General features: G+C 55.1%; 1 protein-coding gene across 1 annotated transcript in view; it reads left to right on the forward strand.

Moving 5' to 3' along the window:
- LOC144952812 (large neutral amino acids transporter small subunit 2-like) overlaps positions 1-23879 on the forward strand; it is a 50632-nt gene extending 26753 nt beyond the window's left edge. The window contains exons 6-13 of the mRNA XM_078883280.1: positions 904-940; positions 1544-1698; positions 5317-5440; positions 8314-8417; positions 12556-12652; positions 17342-17491; positions 22807-22984; positions 23449-23879. Of these exons, the coding sequence (XP_078739406.1) occupies positions 904-940; positions 1544-1698; positions 5317-5440; positions 8314-8417; positions 12556-12652; positions 17342-17491; positions 22807-22984; positions 23449-23645 (1042 nt within the window). The 3' untranslated portion in view covers positions 23646-23879. The remainder of the gene's footprint in view (positions 1-903; positions 941-1543; positions 1699-5316; positions 5441-8313; positions 8418-12555; positions 12653-17341; positions 17492-22806; positions 22985-23448) is intronic.
- Positions 23880-24105: the final 226 nt, after the last annotated feature.

Genomic DNA, 24105 nt, shown 5'->3' on the forward strand with positions numbered 1-24105 from the left:
CACGAGCCTCCTCCACTGAGGCCGATCTTGACACCGCTGGTACCAGTCATCGGCAAGTCCACTCAGCTCCACGTCCTCCTGTACCACATCACTCCATCTCTTCTCTAGCCCGTGCCTCCTGTACCACATCACTCCATCTCTTCTCTAGCCCGTGTCACTCACACACTCACCCACTCACTCAGCTCCACGTCCTCCCGTACCACATCACTCCATCTCCCGTTTAGCCCCCTCGATCCGGCCAAACAAAAGCTGTTTAGGCATATGTTGGCTGGGCATGCCGGCTACATGACCCAGCCAACGCAGCCTTGCCTGCCGGAGGAGCTCACCGATGGGACTTTGTCCAGATCTTTCAAGGATTTGTGAGCTCCTCACACAATCCAAGCCCGCAGGTTAAACCCAGGATGGATCGTAGGCAGGCCAGCCTAAATGTTTATAACCGGCGAGGGTCCACGTTTCGCAAGCGTAGATAACGGAGGGCGTGACCGTGGCCGAGAAGACCCGAAGCTTCGTGCGGAGTGACAGACCAGGTAGCTTCCACACAGCGTTACGCAACCGATGAAAAGATATTGCCCGCTCGACTGATTCTGAGTGAGACCTCTGCTGTTAAACCGGAGCCGGTCATGAGCACACTGCCCAGGTATAGGAAACTCTCCACTCTCTCCACAAACTTCAACAATTGGCAGTTGTGGGGGGTGGAGTGGCTGATGTTACAAAATACCCAGGCAGGTGCTTAGTTTTGATGGGGCTGATGGTAAGTCTCCAACTCTTAGTGGCAAACTCCCGGTTCAGCAGCAGCGCCTCCAACTCCTCCTCTGAGTGAGCAGCAATTACCAGATCATCGGCATACATAACGTGGTTGACCAATAGGGAGCCATCCCTTGACCGCACCCGGGCATCGATCAGCCTCCCGTTGTATCTGTACCGGACGGACATTCCTCCGGTACAGCCATGGACAGCTTCTCGAACTACGTGGACAAAGATGATGTCGAATAACGTGGGAGCCAGAGGACATCCCTGTCGCACCCCAAGGTGTACAGGGAATGGCTCCGTCTCCCGGTCACGTAGTTTTACCCGGGGCCCGCTCACCATCATGAAGGTCCTTAATGATCGTGAGCAGAGGGTCAGGGACTCCGAAAGCACGAAGAACAACCCAGAGCCCAGGCCTACTGATGGCATCATAGGCCTTGACCAGGTCAATACACACACACACACACACTGTACAAATACACACAGCCACATATAGAGCTGCCCCAGGTAGCCTGCGGCGGGCTGGAAGGGCAAGAGCCCCTAGCAAGCGCACACGCACGCATACACGTATACACACATGCACATGTATTGGCTGTGTGTGTGTAGGTGAATGCTATTGTCTGCGTGTGTGTGTAGGTGAATGCTATTGTCTGTGTGTGTGTGTGTAGGTGAATCCTATTGTCTGCGTGTGTGTGTGTGTGTAGGTGAATACTATTGTCTGTGTGTGTGTGTGAATCCTATTGTCTGTGTGTGTGTGTGTAGGTGAATCCTATTGGCTGTGTGTGTGTGTGTGTAGGTGAATCCCTATTGGCTGGAGCCCCAGAATGCGTTTGAGGCCTGGCAGGAGCCTACAGTAGGCCTCATCGCTTTGGCCTTCCTCCAGGGCTCATTTGCATACGGGGGCTGGAACTTCCTCAACTACGTCACCGAGGAGCTGGTCAACCCCTACAGGTGACGGGGGCTCCCACACGGCCATCGTGAACCCCCTGATAGAGAGAGAGGAACACCCAGACCCAGGGCTTGAACCCAGGCTCCCAGTGTCTCTGACACGGCCATCGTGAACCCCCTGAGAGAGAGAGACACCCAGACCCAGGGCTTGAACCCAGCCTCTCAGTGTCTCCGACACGGCCATCGTGAACCCCCTGAGAGAGAGAGACACCCAGACCCAGGGTTTGAACCCAGGATCTCAGTGTCTCCAACACGGCCATTATTAACCCCTTGAAAGAGACACCCAGACATCGTCAGGGTTGGCATCGAACCCACGACCTCCTGTGTACCAGGCGAGGTGGTCAACATCTCTCAGGGTCTGGGATTGAACCCACGACCTCCTGTGTACCAGGCGAGGTGGTCAACATCTCTCAGGGTCTGGGATTGAACCCACGACCTCCTGTGTACCAGGCGAGGTGGTCAACATCTCTCAGGGTCTGGGATTGAACCCACGACCTCCTGTGTACCAGGCGAGGTGGTCAACATCTCTCAGGGTCTGGGATTGAACCCACGACCTCCTGTGTACCAGGCGAGGTGGTCAACATCTCTCAGGGTCTGGGATTGAACCCACGACCTCCTGTAGACCAGGCGAGGTGGTCAACATCTCTCAGGGTTTGGGATTGAACCCACGACCTCCTGTGTACCAGGCGAGGTGGTCAACATCTCCCAGTGTCTGGGATTGAACCCACGACCTCCTGTAGACCAGGCGAGGTGGTCAACATCTCTCAGGGTCTGGGATTGAACCCACGACCTCCTGTGTACCAGGCGAGGTGGTCAACATCTCTCAGGGTCTGGGATTGAACCCACGACCTCCTGTGTACCAGGCGAGGTAGTCAACATCTCTCAGGGTCTGGGATTAAACCCACGACCTCCTGTGTACCGGGCGAGGTAGTCAACATCTCTCAGGGTCTGGGATTGAACCCACGACCTCCTGTGTACCGGGCGAGGTAGTCAACATCTCTCAGGGTCTGGGATTGAACCCACGACCTCCTGCGTACCAGGCGAGGTAGTCAACATCTCCCAGTGTCTGGGATTGAACCCACGACCTCCTGTGTACCAGGCGAGGTAGTCAACATCTCTCAGTGTCTGGGATTGAACCCACGACCTCCTGTGTACCGGGCGAGGTAGTCAACATCTCTCAGGGTCTGGGATTGAACCCACGACCTCCTGTGTACCAGGCGAGGTGGTCAACATCTCTCAGGGTCTGGGATTGAACCCACGACCTCCTGTGTACCGGGCGAGGTAGTCAACATCTCTCAGGGTCTGGGATTGAACCCACGCCCTCCTGTAGACCAGGCGAGGTCGTCAACATCTCTCAGGGTCTGGGATTGAACCCACGACCTCCTGTGTACCAGGCGAGGTAGTCAACATCTCTCAGGGTCTGGGATTGAACCCACGACCTCCTGTGTACCAGGCGAGGTAGTCAACATCTCTCAGGGTCTGGGATTGAACCCACGACCTCCTGTGTACCGGGCGAGGTAGTCAACATCTCTCAGGGTCTGGGATTGAACCCACGACCTCCTGTGTACCGGGCGAGGTAGTCAACATCTCTCAGGGTCTGGGATTGAACCCACGACCTCCTGTGTACCAGGCGAGGTAGTCAACATCTCCCAGTGTTTGGGATGGAACCCACGACCTCCTGTGTACCAGGCGAGGTGGTCAACATCTCCCAGTGTCTGGGATTGAACCCACGACCTCCTGTGTACCAGGCGAGGTGGTCAACATCTCTCAGGGTCTGGGATTGAACCCACGCCCTCCTGTAGACCAGGCGAGGTGGTCAACATCTCTCAGGGTCTGCGATTGAACCCACGACCTCCTGTGTACCGGGCGAGGTAGTCAACATCTCTCAGGGTCTGGGATTGAACCCACGACCTCCTGTAGACCAGGCGAGGTAGTCAACATCTCTCAGGGTCTGGGATTGAACCCACGACCTCCTGTGTACCGGGCGAGGTAGTCAACATCTCTCAGGGTCTGGGATTGAACCCACGACCTCCTGTGTACCAGGCGAGGTGGTCAACATCTCTCAGGGTCTGGGATTGAACCCACGACCTCCTGTGTACCGGGCGAGGTGGTCAACATCTCTCAGGGTCTGGGATTGAACCCACGACCTCCTGCGTACCAGGCGAGGTGGTCAACATCTCTCAGGGTCTGGGATTGAACCCACGACCTCCTGCGTACCAGGCGAGGTGGTCAACATCTCTCAGGGTCTGGGATTGAACCCACGACCTCCTGTGTACCAGGCGAGGTAGTCAACATCTCTCAGGGTCTGGGATTGAACCCACGACCTCCTGCGTACCAGGCGAGGTAGTCAACATCTCTCAGGGTCTGGGATTGAACCCACGACCTCCTGTGTACCAGGCGAGGTAGTCAACATCTCTCAGGGTCTGGGATTGAACCCACGACCTCCTGTGTACCGGGCGAGGTGGTCAACATCTCTCAGGGTCTGGGATTGAACCCACGACCTCCTGTGTACCAGGCGAGGTAGTCAACATCTCTCAGGGTCTGGGATTGAACCCACGACCTCCTGTAGACCAGGCGAGGTAGTCAACATCTCTCAGGGTCTGGGATTGAACCCACGCCCTCCTGTAGACCAGGCGAGGTAGTCAACATCTCTCAGGGTCTGGGATTGAACCCACGACCTCCTGTGTACCGGGCGAGGTGGTCAACATCTCTCAGGGTCTGGGATTGAACCCACGACCTCCTGTGTACCAGGCGAGGTGGTCAACATCTCTCAGGGTCTGGGATGGAACCCACGACCTCCTGCGTACCAGGCGAGGTGGTCAACATCTCTCAGGGTCTGGGATTGAACCCACGACCTCCTGTGTACCAGGCGAGGTAGTCAACATCTCTCAGGGTCTGGGATTGAACCCACGACCTCCTGTAGACCAGGCGAGGTAGTCAACATCTCTCAGGGTCTGGGATTGAACCCACGACCTCCTGTGTACCAGGCGAGGTAGTCAACATCTCTCAGGGTCTGGGATTGAACCCACGACCTCCTGTGTACCGGGCGAGGTAGTCAACATCTCTCAGGGTCTGGGATTGAACCCACGACCTCCTGTGTACCAGGCGAGGTAGTCAACATCTCTCAGGGTCTGGGATTGAACCCACAACCTCCTGTGTACCAGGCGAGGTAGTCAACATCTCTCAGGGTCTGGGATTGAACCCACGACCTCCTGTGTACCGGGCGAGGTAGTCAACATCTCTCAGGGTCTGGGATTGAACCCACGACCTCCTGTGTACCGGGCGAGGTGGTCAACATCTCTCAGGGTCTGGGAATGAACCCACGACCTCCTGTGTACCGGGCGAGGTAGTCAACATCTCTCAGGGTCTGGGATTGAACCCACGACCTCCTGTGTACCGGGCGAGGTAGTCAACATCTCTCAGTGTCTGGGATTGAACCCACGACCTCCTGTGTACCGGGCGAGGTGGTCAACATCTCTCAGGGTCTGCGATTGAACCCACGACCTCCTGTGTACCGGGCGAGGTAGTCAACATCTCTCAGGGTCTGGGATTGAACCCACGACCTCCTGTAGACCGGGCGAGGTAGTCAACATCTCCCTCCCCCCCCCCCCCGTGTTGCAGGAATCTCCCGCTGGCGATCTTCATCTCGATCCCCGTGGTGACGTTCGTCTACGTGTTGGCCAACATCGCCTACGTGACGGCCATGTCACCCGCAGAGCTCCTAGAGTCCAACGCAGTCGCAGTGGTGACCAGCACACACAGAGAGAGAGACACGCAGAGAGACACAGAGAGAGAGAGACACGCAGAGAGACACAGAGAGAGAGAGACACGCAGAGAGACACAGAGAGAGAGACACGCAGAGAGAGAGACACGCAGAGAGACACAGAGAGAGAGAGAGACAGAGAGAGAGACGCAGAGAGAGAGACACGCAGAGAGACACAGAGAGAGAGAGAGACAGAGAGAGAGACGCAGAGAGAGAGACACGCAGAGAGACACAGAGAGAGAGACACAGAGAGAGAGAGACACAGAGAGAGAGAGAGACACAGAGACACACAGAGAGAGACACAGAGAGACAGAGAGAGAGACGCAGAGAGAGAGACGCAGAGAGAGAGACACGCAGAGAGACACAGAGAGAGAGACACAGAGAGAGAGAGACACAGAGAGAGAGAGAGACACAGAGACACACAGAGAGAGACACAGAGAGACAGAGAGAGAGACGCAGAGAGAGAGACGCAGAGAGAGAGACACGCAGAGAGACACAGAGAGAGAGACACAGAGAGAGACACGCAGAGAGACACAGAGAGAGAGAGACACAGAGAGAGAGACACGCAGAGAGACACAGAGAGAGAGAGACACAGAGAGAGAGACACGCAGAGAGACACAGAGAGAGAGAGAGAGACACAGAGAGAGAGAGAGACACAGAGACACACAGAGACACAGAGAGAGAGAGACAGAGAGAGACACTCAGAGAGAGACACTCAGAGAGAGACACAGAGAGAGAGAGACACTCAGAGAGAGACACTCAGAGAGAGACACAGAGACACAGAGAGAGACACTCAGAGAGAGACACTCAGAGAGAGACACTCAGAGAGAGACACAGAGAGAGAGAGACACTCAGAGAGAGACACTCAGAGAGAGACACTCAGAGAGAGACACTCAGAGAGAGACACTCAGAGAGAGACACTCAGAGAGAGACACTCAGAGAGAGACACTCAGAGAGAGACACTCAGAGAGAGACACTCAGAGAGAGACACAGAGAGAGACACTCAGAGAGAGACACTCAGAGAGAGACACTCAGAGACACTCAGAGAGAGACACAGAGACACAGAGAGAGACACAGAGAGAGACGCACAGAGAGAGACACACAGAGAGACACAGAGAGAGAGACACTCAGAGAGAGACACAGAGACACAGAGACACAGAGAGAGAGACACAGAGAGAGACAGAGAGACACAGAGAGAGACACAGAGAGAGAGACACTCAGAGAGAGACACAGAGACACAGAGAGAGAGAGAGAGAGACACTCAGAGAGAGACACTCAGAGAGAGACACAGAGACACAGAGAGAGAGACACTCAGAGAGAGACACTCAGAGAGAGACACTCAGAGAGAGACACACAGAGAGACACAGAGAGAGACGCACAGAGAGAGACACACAGAGAGACACAGAGAGAGAGACACTCAGAGAGAGACACTCAGAGAGAGACACTCAGAGAGAGACACTCAGAAAGAGACACGCAGAGAGACACGGAGAGAGACACAGAGAGAGAGACACAGAGACACAGAGAGAGACACAGAGAGAGACACACCGAGAGAGACACACGGAGAGAGACACGCGGAGAGACGCAGAGAGAGACACGTGGAGAGAGACACGCGGAGAGAGACACGCGGAGAGAGACGTGTCTCACTCTCCCCGTGTCTCCGTGTCCCCGTGTCTCACTCTCCCCGTGTCCCCGTGTCTCACTCTCCCCGTGTCTCCCCCGTGTCTCACTCTCCCCGTGTCTCCCCCGTGTCTCACTCTCCCCGTGTCTCACTCTCCCCATGTCCCCGTGTCTCACTCTCCCCGTGTCTCACTCTCCCCGTGTCCCCGTGTCTCACTCTCCCCGTGTCCCCGTGTCTCACTCTCCCCGTGTCCCCGTGTCTCACTCTCCCCGTGTCCCCGTGTCTCACTCTCCCCGTGTCTCACTCTCCCCGTGTCCCCGTGTCTCACTCTCCCCGTGTCTCAGTGTCTCACTCTCCCCGTGTCCCCGTGTCTCACTCTCCCCGTGTCCCCGTGTCTCACTCTCCCCGTGTCCCCGTGTCTCACTCTCCCCGTGTCCCCGTGTCTCACTCTCCCCGTGTCTCACTCTCCCCGTGTCCCCGTGTCTCACTCTCCCCGTGTCTCAGTGTCTCACTCTCCCCGTGTCCCCGTGTCTCACTCTCCCCGTGTCCCCGTGTCTCACTCTCCCCGTGTCCCCGTGTCTCACTCTCCCCGTGTCTCACTCTCCCCGTGTCTCTGTGTCTCACTCTCCCCGTGTCTCACTCTCCCCGTGTCCCCGTGTCTCACTCTCCCCGTGTCCCCGTGTCTCACTCTCCCCGTGTCCCCGTGTCTCACTCTCCCCGTGTCCCCGTGTCTCACTCTCCCCGTGTCCCCGTGTCTCACTCTCCCCGTGTCCCCGTGTCTCACTCTCCCCGTGTCCCCGTGTCTCACTCTCCCCGTGTCTCACTCTCCCCGTGTCCCCGTGTCTCACTCTCCCCGTGTCCCCGTGTCTCACTCTCCCCGTGTCTCACTCTCCCCGTGTCCCCGTGTCTCACTCTCCCCGTGTCTCCCCCGTGTCTCACTCTCCCCGTGTCTCTGTGTCTCACTCTCCCCGTGTCTCCCCCGTGTCTCTGTGTCTCACTCTCCCCGTGTCTCTGTGTCTCACTCTCCCCGTGTCTCCCCCGTGTCTCCCCCGTGTCTCTGTGTCTCACTCTCCCCGTGTCTCCCCCGTGTCTCTGTGTCTCACTCTCCCCGTGTCTCTGTGTCTCACTCTCCCCGTGTCTCCCCCGTGTCTCTGTGTCTCACTCTCCCCGTGTCTCTGTGTCTCACCCGTGTCTCCGTGTCTCTGTGTCTCCCCCGCGTCTCCTCGTGTCGTCCCAGACGTTCGGCAACAAGCTGCTGGGGGTGATGTCGTGGGTGATGCCCATCTCTGTCGCGCTGTCCACCTTCGGAGGAGTCAACGGTTCACTCTTCACCTCCTCCAGGTGACACCCCTCACCCCCTCACCCCCCCTCACCTCACCCACTCACCCACTCATCCCCCCTCACCTCACCCACTCACCCACTCACCCACTCACCCCACTCACCCCCCTACTCACCCACTCACCCCCCTACTCACCCACTCACCCACTCACCCCCCTACTCACCCACTCACCCACTCACCCACTCACCCCCCTCACCTCACCCACTCACCCCCCCCCTCCTCACCCACTCACCCACTCACCCCCCTCACCCTCCTCACCCACTCACCCACTCACCCCCCTCCTCACCCCCTCACCCCCCTCCTCACCCACTCACCCCCCTCACCCACTCACCCCCCTACTCACCCACTCACCCACTCACCCCCTCACCCACTCACCCCCCTACTCACCCCCTCACCCACTCACCCCCTCACCCACTCACCCCCCTACTCACCCACTCACCCACTCACCCCACTCACCCCCCTACTCACCCACTCACCCACTCACCCCCCTACTCACCCACTCACCCCCCTCACCTCCTCCAGGTGACACCCCTCACCCACTCACCCACTCACCCCACTCACCCCCCTACTCACCCACTCACCCACTCACCCCACTCACCCCCCTACTCACCCACTCACCCCCCTCACCTCCTCCAGGTGACACCCCTCACCCACTCACCCCCTCACCCCCTCACCCCCTCACCTCACTCACCCCCCTACTCACCCACTCACCCCCCCCTCTCCTCCCCACCTCCTCACCCCCCTCACCCACTCACCCCACTCACCCACTCACCCCCCCTCACCTCACCCACTCACCCACTCACCCACTCACCCCCCCTCTCCTCCCCACCTCCTCACCCCCCTCACCCACTCACCCCACTCACCCACTCACCCCCCTACTCACCCACTCACCCACTCACCTCCTCCAGGTGACACCCCTCACCCACTCACCCACTCACCCCACTCACCCCCCTACTCACCCACTCACCCCCCTCACCTCCTCCAGGTGACACCCCTCACCCACTCACCCCCCCTCACCTCACCCACTCACCCACTCACCCACTCACCCCCCTCACCTCACCCACTCACCCCCCTCACCCACTCACCCCCCTCCTCACCCACTCACCCACTCACCCCACTCACCCCCCTACTCACCCACTCACCCACTCACCCACTCACCCCCCCCTCTCCTCCCCACCTCCTCACCCCCCTCACCCACTCACCCCACTCACCCACTCACCCCCCCTCACCTCACCCACTCACCCACTCACCCACTCACCCCCCCCCTCTCCTCCCCACCTCCTCACCCCCCTCACCCACTCACCCCACTCACCCACTCACCCCCCCTCACCTCACCCACTCACCCACTCACCCACTCACCCCCCCCCTCTCCTCCCCACCTCCTCACCCCCCTCACCCACTCACCCCACTCACCCACTCACCCCCCCTCACCTCACCCACTCACCCACTCACCCCCCCCTCTCCTCCCCACCTCCTCACCCCCCTCACCCACTCACCCCACTCACCCACTCACCCCCCTACTCACCCACTCACCCCCCTCACCTCCTCCAGGTGACACCCCTCACCCACTCACCCACTCACCCCACTCACCCCCCTACTCACCCACTCACCCCCCTCACCTCCTCCAGGTGACACCCCTCACCCACTCACCCCCCCTCACCTCACCCACTCACCCACTCACCCACTCACCCCCCTCACCTCACCCACTCACCCCCCCTCACCCACTCACCCCCCTCCTCACCCACTCACCCACTCACCCCACTCACCCCCCTACTCACCCACTCACCCCCCTACTCACCCACTCACCCACTCACCCCCCCACCCCCTCACCCACTCACCCACTCACCCACTCACCCCCCCCTCTCCTCCCCACCTCCTCACCCCCCTCACCCACTCACCCCACTCACCCACTCACCCCCCCTCACCTCACCCACTCACCCACTCACCCCCCCCTCTCCTCCCCACCTCCTCACCCCCCTCACCCACTCACCCCACTCACCCACTCACCCCCCCTCACCTCACCCACTCACCCACTCACCCACTCACCCCCCCCCCTCTCCTCCCCACCTCCTCACCCCCCTCACCCACTCACCCCACTCACCCACTCACCCCCCCTCACCTCACCCACTCACCCACTCACCCACTCACCCCCCCCTCTCCTCCCCACCTCCTCACCCCCCTCACCCACTCACCCCACTCACCCACTCACCCCCCTACTCACCCACTCACCCCCCTCACCTCCTCCAGGTGACACCCCTCACCCACTCACCCACTCACCCCACTCACCCCCCCACCTCACCCACTCACCCACTCACCTCCTCCAGGTGACACCCCTCACCCACTCACCCACTCACCCCACTCACCCCCCTACTCACCCACTCACCCCCCTCACCTCCTCCAGGTGACACCCCTCACCCACTCACCCACTCACCCCACTCACCCCCCCACCTCACCCACTCACCCACTCACCTCCTCCAGGTGACACCCCTCACCCACTCACCCACTCACCCCACTCACCCCCCTACTCACCCACTCACCCCCCTCACCTCCTCCAGGTGACACCCCTCACCCACTCACCCCCCCTCACCTCACCCACTCACCCACTCACCCCCCTCACCTCACCCACTCACCCCCCTCACCCACTCACCCCCCTCCTCACCCACTCACCCACTCACCCCACTCACCCCCCTACTCACCCACTCACCCCCCTACTCACCCACTCACCCACTCACCCCCCCACCCCCTCACCCACTCACCCACTCACCCACTCACCCCCCCCTCTCCTCCCCACCTCCTCACCCCCCTCACCCACTCACCCCACTCACCCACTCACCCCCCTCACCTCACCCACTCACCCACTCACCCACTCACCCCCCCCCCTCTCCTCCCCACCTCCTCACCCCCCTCACCCACTCACCCCACTCACCCACTCACCCCCCCCTCACCTCACCCACTCACCCACTCACCCACTCACCCCCCCCTCTCCTCCCCACCTCCTCACCCCCCTCACCCACTCACCCCACTCACCCACTCACCCCCCCTCACCTCACCCACTCACCCACTCACCCACTCACCCCCCCCTCTCCTCCCCACCTCCTCACCCCCCTCACCCACTCACCCCACTCACCCACTCACCCCCCCTCACCTCACCCACTCACCCACTCACCCACTCACCCCCCTCACCTCCTCACCCACTCACCCCCCTCCTCACCCCCTCACCCCCTCACCTCACCCACTCACCCACTCACCCACTCACCCCCCTACTCACCCACTCACCCCCCCTCACCTCACCCACTCACCCACTCACCCACTCACCCCCCTCCTCACCCACTCACCCACTCACCCACTCACCCCCCCACCCCCTCACCCACTCACCCCCCTCCTCACCTCACCCCCTCACCCCCCCCTCACCTCCTCACCCCCCCCTCACCCACTCACCCCCCTCCTCACCCCCTCACCCCCCCCCCCTCACCCACTCACCCCCCCCTCTCCTCCCCACCTCCTCACCCCCCTCACCCCCCTCACCCACTCACCCCCCCCCCTCACCCACTCTCCCCCCTCACCCACTCACCCCCCTCACCCCCCCCCCCCTCTCCTCCCCACCTCCTCACCCCCCCTCACCCCCCCCCTCTCCTCCCCACCTCCTCACCCCCCTCACCCCCCTCACCCCCCCTAACCCCCCCCCTCTCCTCCCCACCTCCTCACCCCCCTCACCCCCCTCACCCCCCCTAACCCCCCCCCTCTCCTCCCCACCTCCTCACCCCCCTCACCCCCCTCACCCCCCCCCTCTCCTCCCCACCTCATCACCCCCCTCACCCCCCTCACCCCCCCTAACCCCCCCCCTCTCCTCCCCACCTCCTCACCCCCCTCACCCCCCTCACCCCCCCTAACCCCCCCCCTCTCCTCCCCACCTCCTCACCCCCCTCACCCCCCTCACCCCCCCTCACCCCCCCCCTCTCCTCCCCACCTCCTCACCCCCCTCACCCCCCTCACCCCCCCTAACCCCCCCCCTCTCCTCCCCACCTCCTCACCCCCCTCACCCCCCTCACCCCCCCTAACCCCCCCCCTCTCCTCCTCACCCAGTCACCCCCCTCACCCCCCTCACCCCCCCTCACCCCCCCCCCCCTCTCCTCCCCGCAGGTTATTTTTCGCGGGTGCCCGCGAGGGTCACCTCCCCAGCCTGCTGGCCATGATCCACGTGCAGAGATGCACCCCCATCCCAGCACTCCTCTTCACCGTGAGTGCCACTACACTACACTATACACTACACACTATACTATACACTACATTATACACTACACTATACACTACACTATATACTACATTATACACTATACACTACATTATACACTATACACTACATTATACACTATACACTACATTATACACTACACACTACACTAAACACTACACTATACACTATACACTACACTATACACTACACTATATACTACACTATACACTACACTATACACTACATTATACACTACACACTACACTATACACTACACTATATACTACACTATACACTACACTATATACTACACTATACACTACACTATACACTACACTATACACTACACACTACACTACACACTACACTATACACTACACTATACACTATACACTACACTATACACTACACTATACTATACACTATACACTACACTATACACTACACTATACACTACACTATACACTAAACACTACACTATATACTACACTATACACTACACTATATACTACACTACATTATACACTACACTATATACTATACACTACACTACACACTACACTACACACTACACTATACACTACATTATACACTACACTATACACTACACTATACACTACACTATACACTACACTATACACTACACTATACACTACACTATACACTATACTATACACTACACTATACACTACACTATACACTACACTATACACTACTATACACTACACTATACACTACACTATACACTACACTATACACTACTATACACTATACACTACTATACACTACACTATACACTACACTATACACTTCACTATACACTACTATACACTATACACTATACTATACACTACACTATACACTACACACTACACTATAGACTACACTATACACTATACACTACACTACACTATATACTACACTATACACTACACTATACACTACACTACTATACACTACACTATACACTACACACTACACTATACACTACACTATACACTACACTATGCACTACACTATACACTACACTATACACTACACACCACACTACACTATTATACACTACACTATACACTACTATACACTACACAGTGTGTCACCACGCTACTGATGCAACTGACAAGTGACATGTACAATGTGTCACTCTCTCTCTCTACCCCACACAGTGTGTCACCACGCTACTGATGCAACTGACAAGTGACATGTACAATGTGTCACTCTCTCTCTACCCCACACAGTGTGTCACCACGCTACTGATGCAACTGACAAGTGACATGTACAATGTGTCACTCTCTCTCTCTACCCCACACAGTGTGTCACCACGCTACTGATGCAACTGACAAGTGACATGTACAATGTGTCACTCTCTCTCTCTACCCCACACAGTGTGTCACCACGCTACTGATGCAACTGACAAGTGACATGTACAATGTGTCACTCTCTCTCTCTACCCCACACAGTGTGTCACCACGCTACTGATGCAACTGACAAGTGACATGTACAATGTGTCACTCTCTCTCTCTACCCCACACAGTGTGTCACCACGCTACTGATGCAACTGACAAGTGACATGTACAATGTGTCACTCTCTCTCTCTACCCCACACAGTGTGTCACCACGCTACTGATGTTACTGACAAGTGACATGTACAATGTGTCACTCTCTCTCTACCCCACACAGTGTGTCACCACGCTACTGATGCAACTGACAAGTGACATGTACAATGTGTCACTCTCTCTCTCTACCCCACACAGTGTGTCACCACGCTACTGATGCAACTGACAAGTGACATGTACAATGTGTCACTCTCTCTCTCTACCCCACACAGTGTGTCACCACGCTACTGATGTTACTGACAAGTGACATGTACAATGTGTCACTCTCTCTCTCTACCCCACACAGTGTGTCACCACGCTACTGATGCAACTGACAAGTGACATGTACAATGTGTCACTCTCTCTCTCTACCCCACACAGTGTGTCACCACGCTACTGATGCAACTGACAAGTGACATGTACAATGTGTCACTCTCTCTCTCTACCCCACACAGTGTGTCACCACGCTACTGATGCAACTGACAAGTGACATGTACAATGTGTCACTCTCTCCCTACCCCACACAGTGTGTCACCACGCTACTGATGCAACTGACAAGTGACATGTACAATGTGTCACTCTCTCCCTACCCCACACAGTGTGTCACCACGCTACTGATGCAACTGACAAGTGACATGTACAATGTGTCACTCTCTCTCTACCCCACACAGTGTGTCACCACGCTACTGATGCAACTGACAAGTGACATGTACAATGTGTCACTCTCTCTCTCTACCCCACACAGTGTGTCACCACGCTACTGATGCAACTGACAAGTGACATGTACAATGTGTCACTCTCTCTCTCTACCCCACACAGTGTGTCACCACGCTACTGATGCAACTGACAAGTGACATGTACAATGTGTCACTCTCTCTCTACCCCACACAGTGTGTCACCACGCTACTGATGCAACTGACAAGTGACATGTACAATGTGTCACTCTCTCTCTCTACCCCACACAGTGTGTCACCACGCTACTGATGCAACTGACAAGTGACATGTACAATGTGTCACTCTCTCTCTCTACCCCACACAGTGTGTCACCACGCTACTGATGCAACTGACAAGTGACATGTACAATGTGTCACTCTCTCTCTCTACCCCACACAGTGTGTCACCACGCTACTGATGCAACTGACAAGTGACATGTACAATGTGTCACTCTCTCCCTACCCCACACAGTGTGTCACCACGCTACTGATGCAACTGACAAGTGACATGTACAATGTGTCACTCTCTCTCTCTACCCCACACAGTGTGTCACTACGCTACTGATGCAACTGACAAGTGACATGTACAATGTGTCACTCTCTCTCTCTACCCCACACAGTGTGTCACCACGCTACTGATGCTACTGACAAGTGACATGTACAATGTGTCACTCTCTCCCTACCCCACACAGTGTGTCACCACGCTACTGATGCAACTGACAAGTGACATGTACAATGTGTCACTCTCTCTCTCTACCCCACACAGTGTGTCACCACGCTACTGATGCAACTGACAAGTGACATGTACAATGTGTCACTCTCTCTCTCTACCCCACACAGTGTGTCACCACGCTACTGATGCAACTGACAAGTGACATGTACAATGTGTCACTCTCTCTCCCTACCCCACACAGTGTGTCACCACGCTACTGATGCAACTGACAAGTGACATGTACAATGTGTCACTCTCTCTCTACCCCACACAGTGTGTCACCACGCTACTGATGCAACTGACAAGTGACATGTACAATGTGTCTCTCTCTCTCTCTACCCCACACAGTGTGTCACCACGCTACTGATGCAACTGACAAGTGACATGTACAATGTGTCACTCTCTCTCTCTACCCCACACAGTGTGTCACCACGCTACTGATGCAACTGACAAGTGACATGTACAATGTGTCACTCTCTCTCTCTACCCCACACAGTGTGTCACCACGCTACTGATGCAACTGACAAGTGACATGTACAATGTGTCACTCTCTCTCTCTACCCCACACAGTGTGTCACCACGCTACTGATGCAACTGACAAGTGACATGTACAATGTGTCACTCTCTCTCTACCCCACACAGTGTGTCACCACGCTACTGATGTAACTGACAAGTGACATGTACAATGTGTCACTCTCTCTCTACCCCACACAGTGTGTCACCACGCTACTGATGCAACTGACAAGTGACATGTACAATGTGTCACACTCTCTCTCTACCCCACACAGTGTGTCACCACGCTACTGATGCAACTGACAAGTGACATGTACAATGTGTCACTCTCTCCCTACCCCACACAGTGTGTCACCACGCTACTGATGCAACTGACAAGTGACATGTACAATGTGTCACTCTCTCTCTCTACCCCACACAGTGTGTCACCACGCTACTGATGCAACTGACAAGTGACATGTACAATGTGTCACTCTCTCTCTCTACCCCACACAGTGTGTCACCACGCTACTGATGCAACTGACAAGTGACATGTACAATGTGTCACTCTCTCTCCCTACCCCACACAGTGTGTCACCACGCTACTGATGCAACTGACAAGTGACATGTACAATGTGTCACTCTCTCTCTCTACCCCACACAGTGTGTCACCACGCTACTGATGCAACTGACAAGTGACATGTACAATGTGTCACTCTCTCTCTCTACCCCACACAGTGTGTCACCACGCTACTGATGCAACTGACAAGTGACATGTACAATGTGTCACTCTCTCTCTCTACCCCACACAGTGTGTCACCACGCTACTGATGCAACTGACAAGTGACATGTACAATGTGTCACTCTCTCTCTACCCCACACAGTGTGTCACCACGCTACTGATGTTACTGACAAGTGACATGTACAATGTGTCACTCTCTCTCTCTACCCCACACAGTGTGTCACCACGCTACTGATGCAACTGACAAGTGACATGTACAATGTGTCACTCTCTCTCTCTACCCCACACAGTGTGTCACCACGCTACTGATGCAACTGACAAGTGACATGTACAATGTGTCACTCTCTCTCTCTACCCCACACAGTGTGTCACCACGCTACTGATGCAACTGACAAGTGACATGTACAATGTGTCACTCTCTCTCTCTACCCCACACAGTGTGTCACCACGCTACTGATGTTACTGACAAGTGACATGTACACTCTCATCAACTACGTGGGCTTCATCAACTACCTCTTCTACGGGGTGACGGTGGCCGGGCAGCTGGTGCTGCGCTGGCGGCAGCCGGAGCTCCACCGCCCCATCAAGGTCGACACGTCAACCGTAGTCAACCTGACACGTCCACCAGCCTGGTCACCCTGACACAGCCACCAGCCTGGTCACCCTGACACAGCCAGCCTGGTCACCCTGACACAGCTAGCCTGGTCACCCTGACACAGCTAGCCTGGTCACTCTGGTCACCCTGACACAGCTAGCCTGGTCACCCTGACACAGCTAGCCTGGTCACCCTGGTCACCCTGACACAGCTAGCCTGGTCACCTTGGTCACCCTGACACAGCTAGTCTGGTCACCCTGACACAGCCACCCTGGTCACCCTGACACAGCTAGCCTGGTCACCCTGACACAGCTAGCCTGGTCACCTTGGTCACCCTGACACAGCTAGCCTGGTCACCCTGACACAGCTAGCCTGGTCACCCTGACACAGCCAGCCTGGTCACCCTGACACAGCCACCCTGGTCACCCTGACACAGCTAGCCTGGTCACCCTGACACAGCCAGCCTGGTCACCCTGACACAGCCACCCTGGTCACCCTGACACAGCTAGCCTGGTCACCCTGGTCACCCTGACACAGCTAGCCTGGTCACCCTGACACAGCTAGCCTGGTCACCCTGACACAGCCACCCTGGTCACCCTGACACAGCTAGCCTGGTCACCCTGGTCACCCTCACACAGCCACCCTGGTCACCCTGACACAGCTAGCCTGGTCACCCTGGTCACCCTGACACAGCTAGCCTGGTCACCCTGACACAGCCAGCCTGGTCACCCTGACACAGCTAGCCTGGTCACCCTGACACAGCCACCCTGGTCACCCTGACACAGCTAACCTGGTCACCCTGACACAGCTAGCCTGGTCACCCTGACACAGCTAGCCTGGTCACCCTGACACAGCCAGCCTGGTCACCCTGACACAGCCAGCCTGGTCACCCTGACACAGCTACCCTGGTCACTCTGACACGGCAAGCACCCTGACACGGACACCGTAGTCACCATGACACAGCTACCCTGGTCACCCTGACACGGCCAGGCCACCGTGTGTCTGTATCTGTGTGTCTGTGTGTGTCTGTGTGTCTGTATCTGTGTGTCTGTATCTGTGTGTCTCTGTGTGTCTGTATCTGTGTGTCTCTGTGTGTCTGTATCTGTGTGTCTGTATCTGTGTGTCTGTATCTGTGTGTCTGTATCTGTGTGTCTGTATCTGTGTGTCTCTGTGTGTCTGTATCTGTGTGTCTCTCTGTGTCTGTATCTGTGTGTCTCTGTGTGTCTGTATCTGCGTGTCTCTGTGTGTCTCTATCTGTGTGTCTGTATCTGTGTGTATCTGTGTGTCTGTGTGTCTGTATCTGTGTGTCTGTATCTGTGTGTCTCTGTGTGTCTGTATCTGTGTGTCTCTGTGTGTCTGTATCTGTGTGTCTCTGTGTGTCTGTATCTGTGTGTCTGTATCTGTGTGCCTGTGTGTGTGTGTGTCTGTGTGTCTGTATCTGTGTGTCTGTATCTGTGTGTCTGTGTGTGTGTGTGTCTGTGTGTCTGTATCTGTGTGTCTGTATCTGTGTGTCTCTGTGTGTCTGTATCTGTGTGTCTGTATCTGTGTCTGTATCTGTGTGTCACTGTGTGTCTGTGTGTCTGTATCTGTGTGTCTGTATCTGTGTGTCTGTATCTGTGTGTCTCTGTGTGTCTGTATCTGTGTGTCTCTGTGTGTCTGTATCTGTGTGTCTGTATCTGTGTGTCTCTATCTGTGTCTGTATCTGTGTGTCACTGTGTGTCTGTGTGTCTGTATCTGTGTGTCTGTATCTGTGTGTCTCTGTGTGTCTGTATCTGTGTGTCTGTATCTGTGTGTCTCTATCTGTGTCTGTATCTGTGTGTCACTGTGTGTCTGTGTGTCTGTATCTGTGTGTCTGTATCTGTGTGTATCTATATGTGCCTGTATCTGTGTGTCTCTGTGTGTCTGTGTGTCTCTGTGTGTCTGTGTGTGTGTCTGTGTGTGTCTCTGTATATCTGTGTATGTCTGTATCTGTATCTCTGTGTATCTCTGTGTATCTGTGTGTGTGTGTGTGTGTATCTCTGTGTCTCTATCTCTGTGTCTCTGTGTGTGTCTGTATCTATCTCTCTCTGTGTCTCTCTCTGTGTGTGTCTCTGTGTGTGTGTCTGTGTGTGTCTCTCTCTGTGTGTCTCTGTGTGTGTATCTCTGCGTGTATCTCTGTGTGTATCTCTGTGTGTATCTCTGTGTGTGTATGTATCTCTGTGTGTCTCTGTGTGTGTCTGTATCTATCTCTCTCTGTGTCTCTCTCTGTGTGTGTCTCTGTGTGTGTGTCTGTGTGTGTCTCTGTGTGTCTCTCTCTGTGTGTATCTCTGTGTGTATCTCTGTGTGTGTCTCTGTGTGTGTCTCTGTGTCTGTATCTGTATCTCTGTGTGTGTCTCTATCTCTGTGTGTGTGTATCTCTGTGTGTATCTCTATCTATCTCTGTGTCTATGTATCTATGTGTGTGTCTCTATCTCTGTGTGTGTGTGTCTCTGTGTGTCTCTGTGTGTGTGTCTCTGTGTGTCTCTATCTCTGTGTGTGTCTGTATCTGTGTATCTCTCTGTGTGTCTCTGTGTGTGTGTCTCTGTGTGTGTGTGTCTCTGTGTGTCTCTATCTCTGTGTGTGTCTCTGTGTGTCTGTATCTCTGTATCTGTATCTCTGTGTATCTCTGTATCTGTGTGTGTGTGTATCTCTGTGTCTCTGTGTGTCTGTATCTCTGTGTGTCTCTGTGTGTGTCTCTGTGTCTGTATCTGTATCTCTGTGTGTGTCTCTATCTCTGTGTGTGTGTATCTCTGTGTGTCTCTGTGTGTATCTCTATCTATCTCTGTGTCTATGTATCTCTGTGTGTGTCTCTATCTCTGTGTGTGTGTATCTCTGTGTGTCTCTGTGTGTATCTCTATCTATCTCTGTGTCTATGTATCTCTGTGTGTGTCTCTATCTCTGTGTGTGTGTATCTCTGTGTGTCTCTGTGTGTATCTCTATCTATCTCTGTGTCTATGTATCTCTGTGTGTGTCTCTATCTCTGTGTGTGTGTATCTCTGTGTGTCTCTGTGTGTATCTCTATCTATCTCTGTGTCTATGTATCTCTGTGTGTGTCTCTATCTCTGTGTGTGTGTATCTCTGTGTGTCTCTGTGTGTATCTCTATCTATCTCTGTGTCTATGTATCTCTGTGTGCACAGATCAGCGTGGCCTTCCCCGTCATCTACCTCCTCTTCTGTGTGTCTCTGTGTGTGTCTCTCTCTGTGTCTCTCTCTGTGTGTGTCTCTGTGTATCTGTGTGTCTATGTATCTCTGTGTGCACAGATCAGCGTGGCCTTCCCCGTCATCTACCTCCTCTTCTGTGTGTCTCTGTGTGTCTCTATCTCTGTGTCTGTATCTCTGTGTATCTCTGTGTATCTCTGTGTGTGTGTATCTCTGTGTGTATCTCTGTGTCTCTGTGTGTCTCTGTGTGTATCTCTGTGTGTCTATGTATCTCTGTGTGCACAGATCAGCGTGGCCTTCCCCGTCATCTACCTCCTCTTCTGTGTGTCTCTGTGTGTGTCTCTGTGTGTGTCTCTGTGTGTATCTCTGTGTGTATCTCTGTGTGTGTGTATGTATCTATCTGTGTGTCTATGTATCTCTGTGTGCACAGATCAGCGTGGCCTTCCCCGTCATCTACCTCCTCTTCTGTGTGTCTCTGTCTGTGTGTATGTATCTATCTGTGTGTCTATGTATCTCTGTGTCTATGTATCTCTGTGTGCACAGATCAGCGTGGCCTTCCCCGTCATCTACCTCCTCTTCTGTGTGTCTCTGTGTGTCTCTATCTCTGTGTCTGTATCTCTGTGTATCTCTGTGTATCTCTGTGTGTGTATCTCTGTGTGTATCTCTGTGTCTCTGTGTGTCTCTGTGTGTATCTCTGTGTGTCTATGTATCTCTGTGTGCACAGATCAGCGTGGCCTTCCCCATCATCTACCTCCTCTTCTGTGTGTCTCTGTGTGTGTGTATGTATCTATCTGTGTGTCTATGTATATCTCTGTGTCTAGGTATCTCTGTGTGCACAGATCAGCGTGGCCTTCCCCGTCATCTACCTCCTCTTCTGTGTGTCTCTGTCTGTGTGTATGTATCTATCTGTGTGTCTATGTATATCTCTGTGTCTATGTATCTCTGTGTGCACAGATCAGCGTGGCCTTCCCCGTCATCTACCTCCTCTTCTGTGTGTCTCTGTCTGTGTGTATGTATCTATCTGTGTGTCTATGTATATCTCTGTGTCTATGTATCTCTGTGTGCACAGATCAGCGTGGCCTTCCCCGTCATCTACCTCCTCTTCTGTGTGTCTCTGTCTGTGTGTATGTATCTATCTGTGTGTCTATGTATATCTCTGTGTCTATGTATCTCTGTGTGCACAGATCAGCGTGGCCTTCCCCGTCATCTACCTCCTCTTCTGTGTGTCTCTGTGTGTGTCTCTGTGTGTATCTCTGTGTGTCTATGTATCTCTGTGTGCACAGATCAGCGTGGCCTTCCCCGTCATCTACCTCCTCTTCTGTGTGTCTCTGTGTGTGTCTCTCTCTGTGTCTCTCTCTGTGTCTCTCTCTGTGTGTGTCTCTGTGTGTATCTCTGTGTGTCTATGTATCTCTGTGTGCACAGATCAGCGTGGCCTTCCCCGTCATCTACCTCCTCTTCTGTGTGTCTCTGTGTGTGTCTCTGTGTGTATCTCTGTGTGTATCTCTGTGTGCACAGATCAGCGTGGCCTTCCCCGTCATCTACCTCCTCTTCTGTGTGTCTCTGTGTGTGTCTCTGTGTGTATCTCTGTGTCTATGTATCTCTGTGTGCACAGATCAGCGTGGCCTTCCCCGTCATCTACCTCCTCTTCTGTGTGTCTCTGTGTGTGTCTCTGTGTGTATCTCTGTGTGTCTATGTATCTCTGTGTGCACAGATCAGCGTGGCCTTCCCCGTCATCTACCTCCTCTTCTGTGTGTCTCTGTGTGTGTCTCTGTGTGTATCTCTGTGTGTCTATGTATCTCTGTGTGCACAGATCAGCGTGGCCTTTCCCGTCATCTACCTCCTCTTCTGTGTGTCTCTGTGTGTGTCTCTCTCTGTGTCTCTCTCTGTGTGTGTCTCTGTGTATCTGTGTGTCTATGTATCTCTGTGTGCACAGATCAGCGTGGCCTTCCCCGTCATCTACCTCCTCTTCTGTGTGTCTCTGTGTGTGTCTCTGTGTGTATCTCTGTGTGTCTATGTATCTCTGTGTGCACAGATCAGCGTGGCCTTCCCCGTCATCTGCCTCCTCTTCTGTGTGTCTCTGTGTGTGTCTCTGTGTGTATCTCTGTGTGTCTATGTATCTCTGTGTGCACAGATCAGCGTGGCCTTCCCCGTCATCTACCTCCTCTTCTGGGCCTTCCTGCTCATCTTCAGCCTCATCTCCGAGCCCGTGGTGTGCGGCATGGGGCTCGCCATCATGCTCACCGGGGTGCCCGTGTACTACGCAGGCGTGCACTGGCGGAGCAAGCCACGTGCTTTCGAGGCGTTCGTGGGTGAGGGACGTGGTGGTGGTGGGGGGGTGGTGGTGGTAGAGGTGGTGGTGTAGTGGTGGAGTGGGTGGTGGTGGTAGCGGGTGGCTAAAGCACAGCAAGTTGCACAGTAGGGGGCACAGGTGGTGCATCAGCCAGTCGTCTCGGTCAGTCGACCCGTGGCACCTGCTGGGTCTGCCCCGTGACCTCCTGCCAGCGGGCGTTCGACACTTCACGTGGTAGCCTCAAGGTGCACATGGCCTGGCACAAGCGCCATGGTGACGTCATCACCACTTAGTGGCGAATGGCACTTGTTGTTGTGTGTGTGTCTGTGTGTGTGTCACGTGTGTGTGTGTCTACACCGATCCTGGGCCTCCCCTAAGTCGATTCAGCCTCAAATGAGTACCTGGTGCTACTCGCTAACAGCACTTGCCCCAACAGTCTGTTAGAGCCTACACGGCGGACCTTTGTCTTTGTGTTGCGTGCAGAGTGGATGACGTTCAACGCACAGAAGCTGTGCGTGGTGGTTTACCCGCAAGAGACGGCGAGGAAGGAGGCGGGTGACGGTGGTAACGGCGGCGGTGACCGCGCTGGTGACGGTAGTGACGGTGATGACGACGACCCAAAGCGACGCTCTCCGATCTACAAGCCGGGAGTGAGAGCAAGCGTCAAACAGGAGCTGTGACCGGCACCAGCGGACAAACCGCCAACAGGCAACCGCCAACAGACAACCACCAACAGGCAACCGCCATCCGCCAGCAAACAACCGCCAACTGGCAACAGACAACCGCCAACCGCCCACTTTCAACCACTAACGGACAACCGACAACTTTCAACCACCAATAGGCAACCGCCAACTGCCAACAGACAACCACCAACAGACAACCACCAACTGCCAACAGACAACCACCAACTGCCAACAGACAACCACTAACTGCCAACAGACAACCACCAACAGACAACCACCAACTGCCAACAGACAACCACCAACTGCCAACAGACAACCACTAACAGACAACCACTAACAGACAACCACTAACAGACAACCACCAACAGACAACCACCAACTGCCAACAGACAACCACCAACTGCCAACAGACAACCACTAACAGACAACCACTAACAGACAACCACTAACAGACAAC

Source organism: Lampetra fluviatilis, chromosome 70, assembly GCF_964198595.1.
Source record: "Lampetra fluviatilis chromosome 70, kcLamFluv1.1, whole genome shotgun sequence".
In the NCBI taxonomy this organism is placed as follows: domain Eukaryota; kingdom Metazoa; phylum Chordata; class Hyperoartia; order Petromyzontiformes; family Petromyzontidae; genus Lampetra; species Lampetra fluviatilis.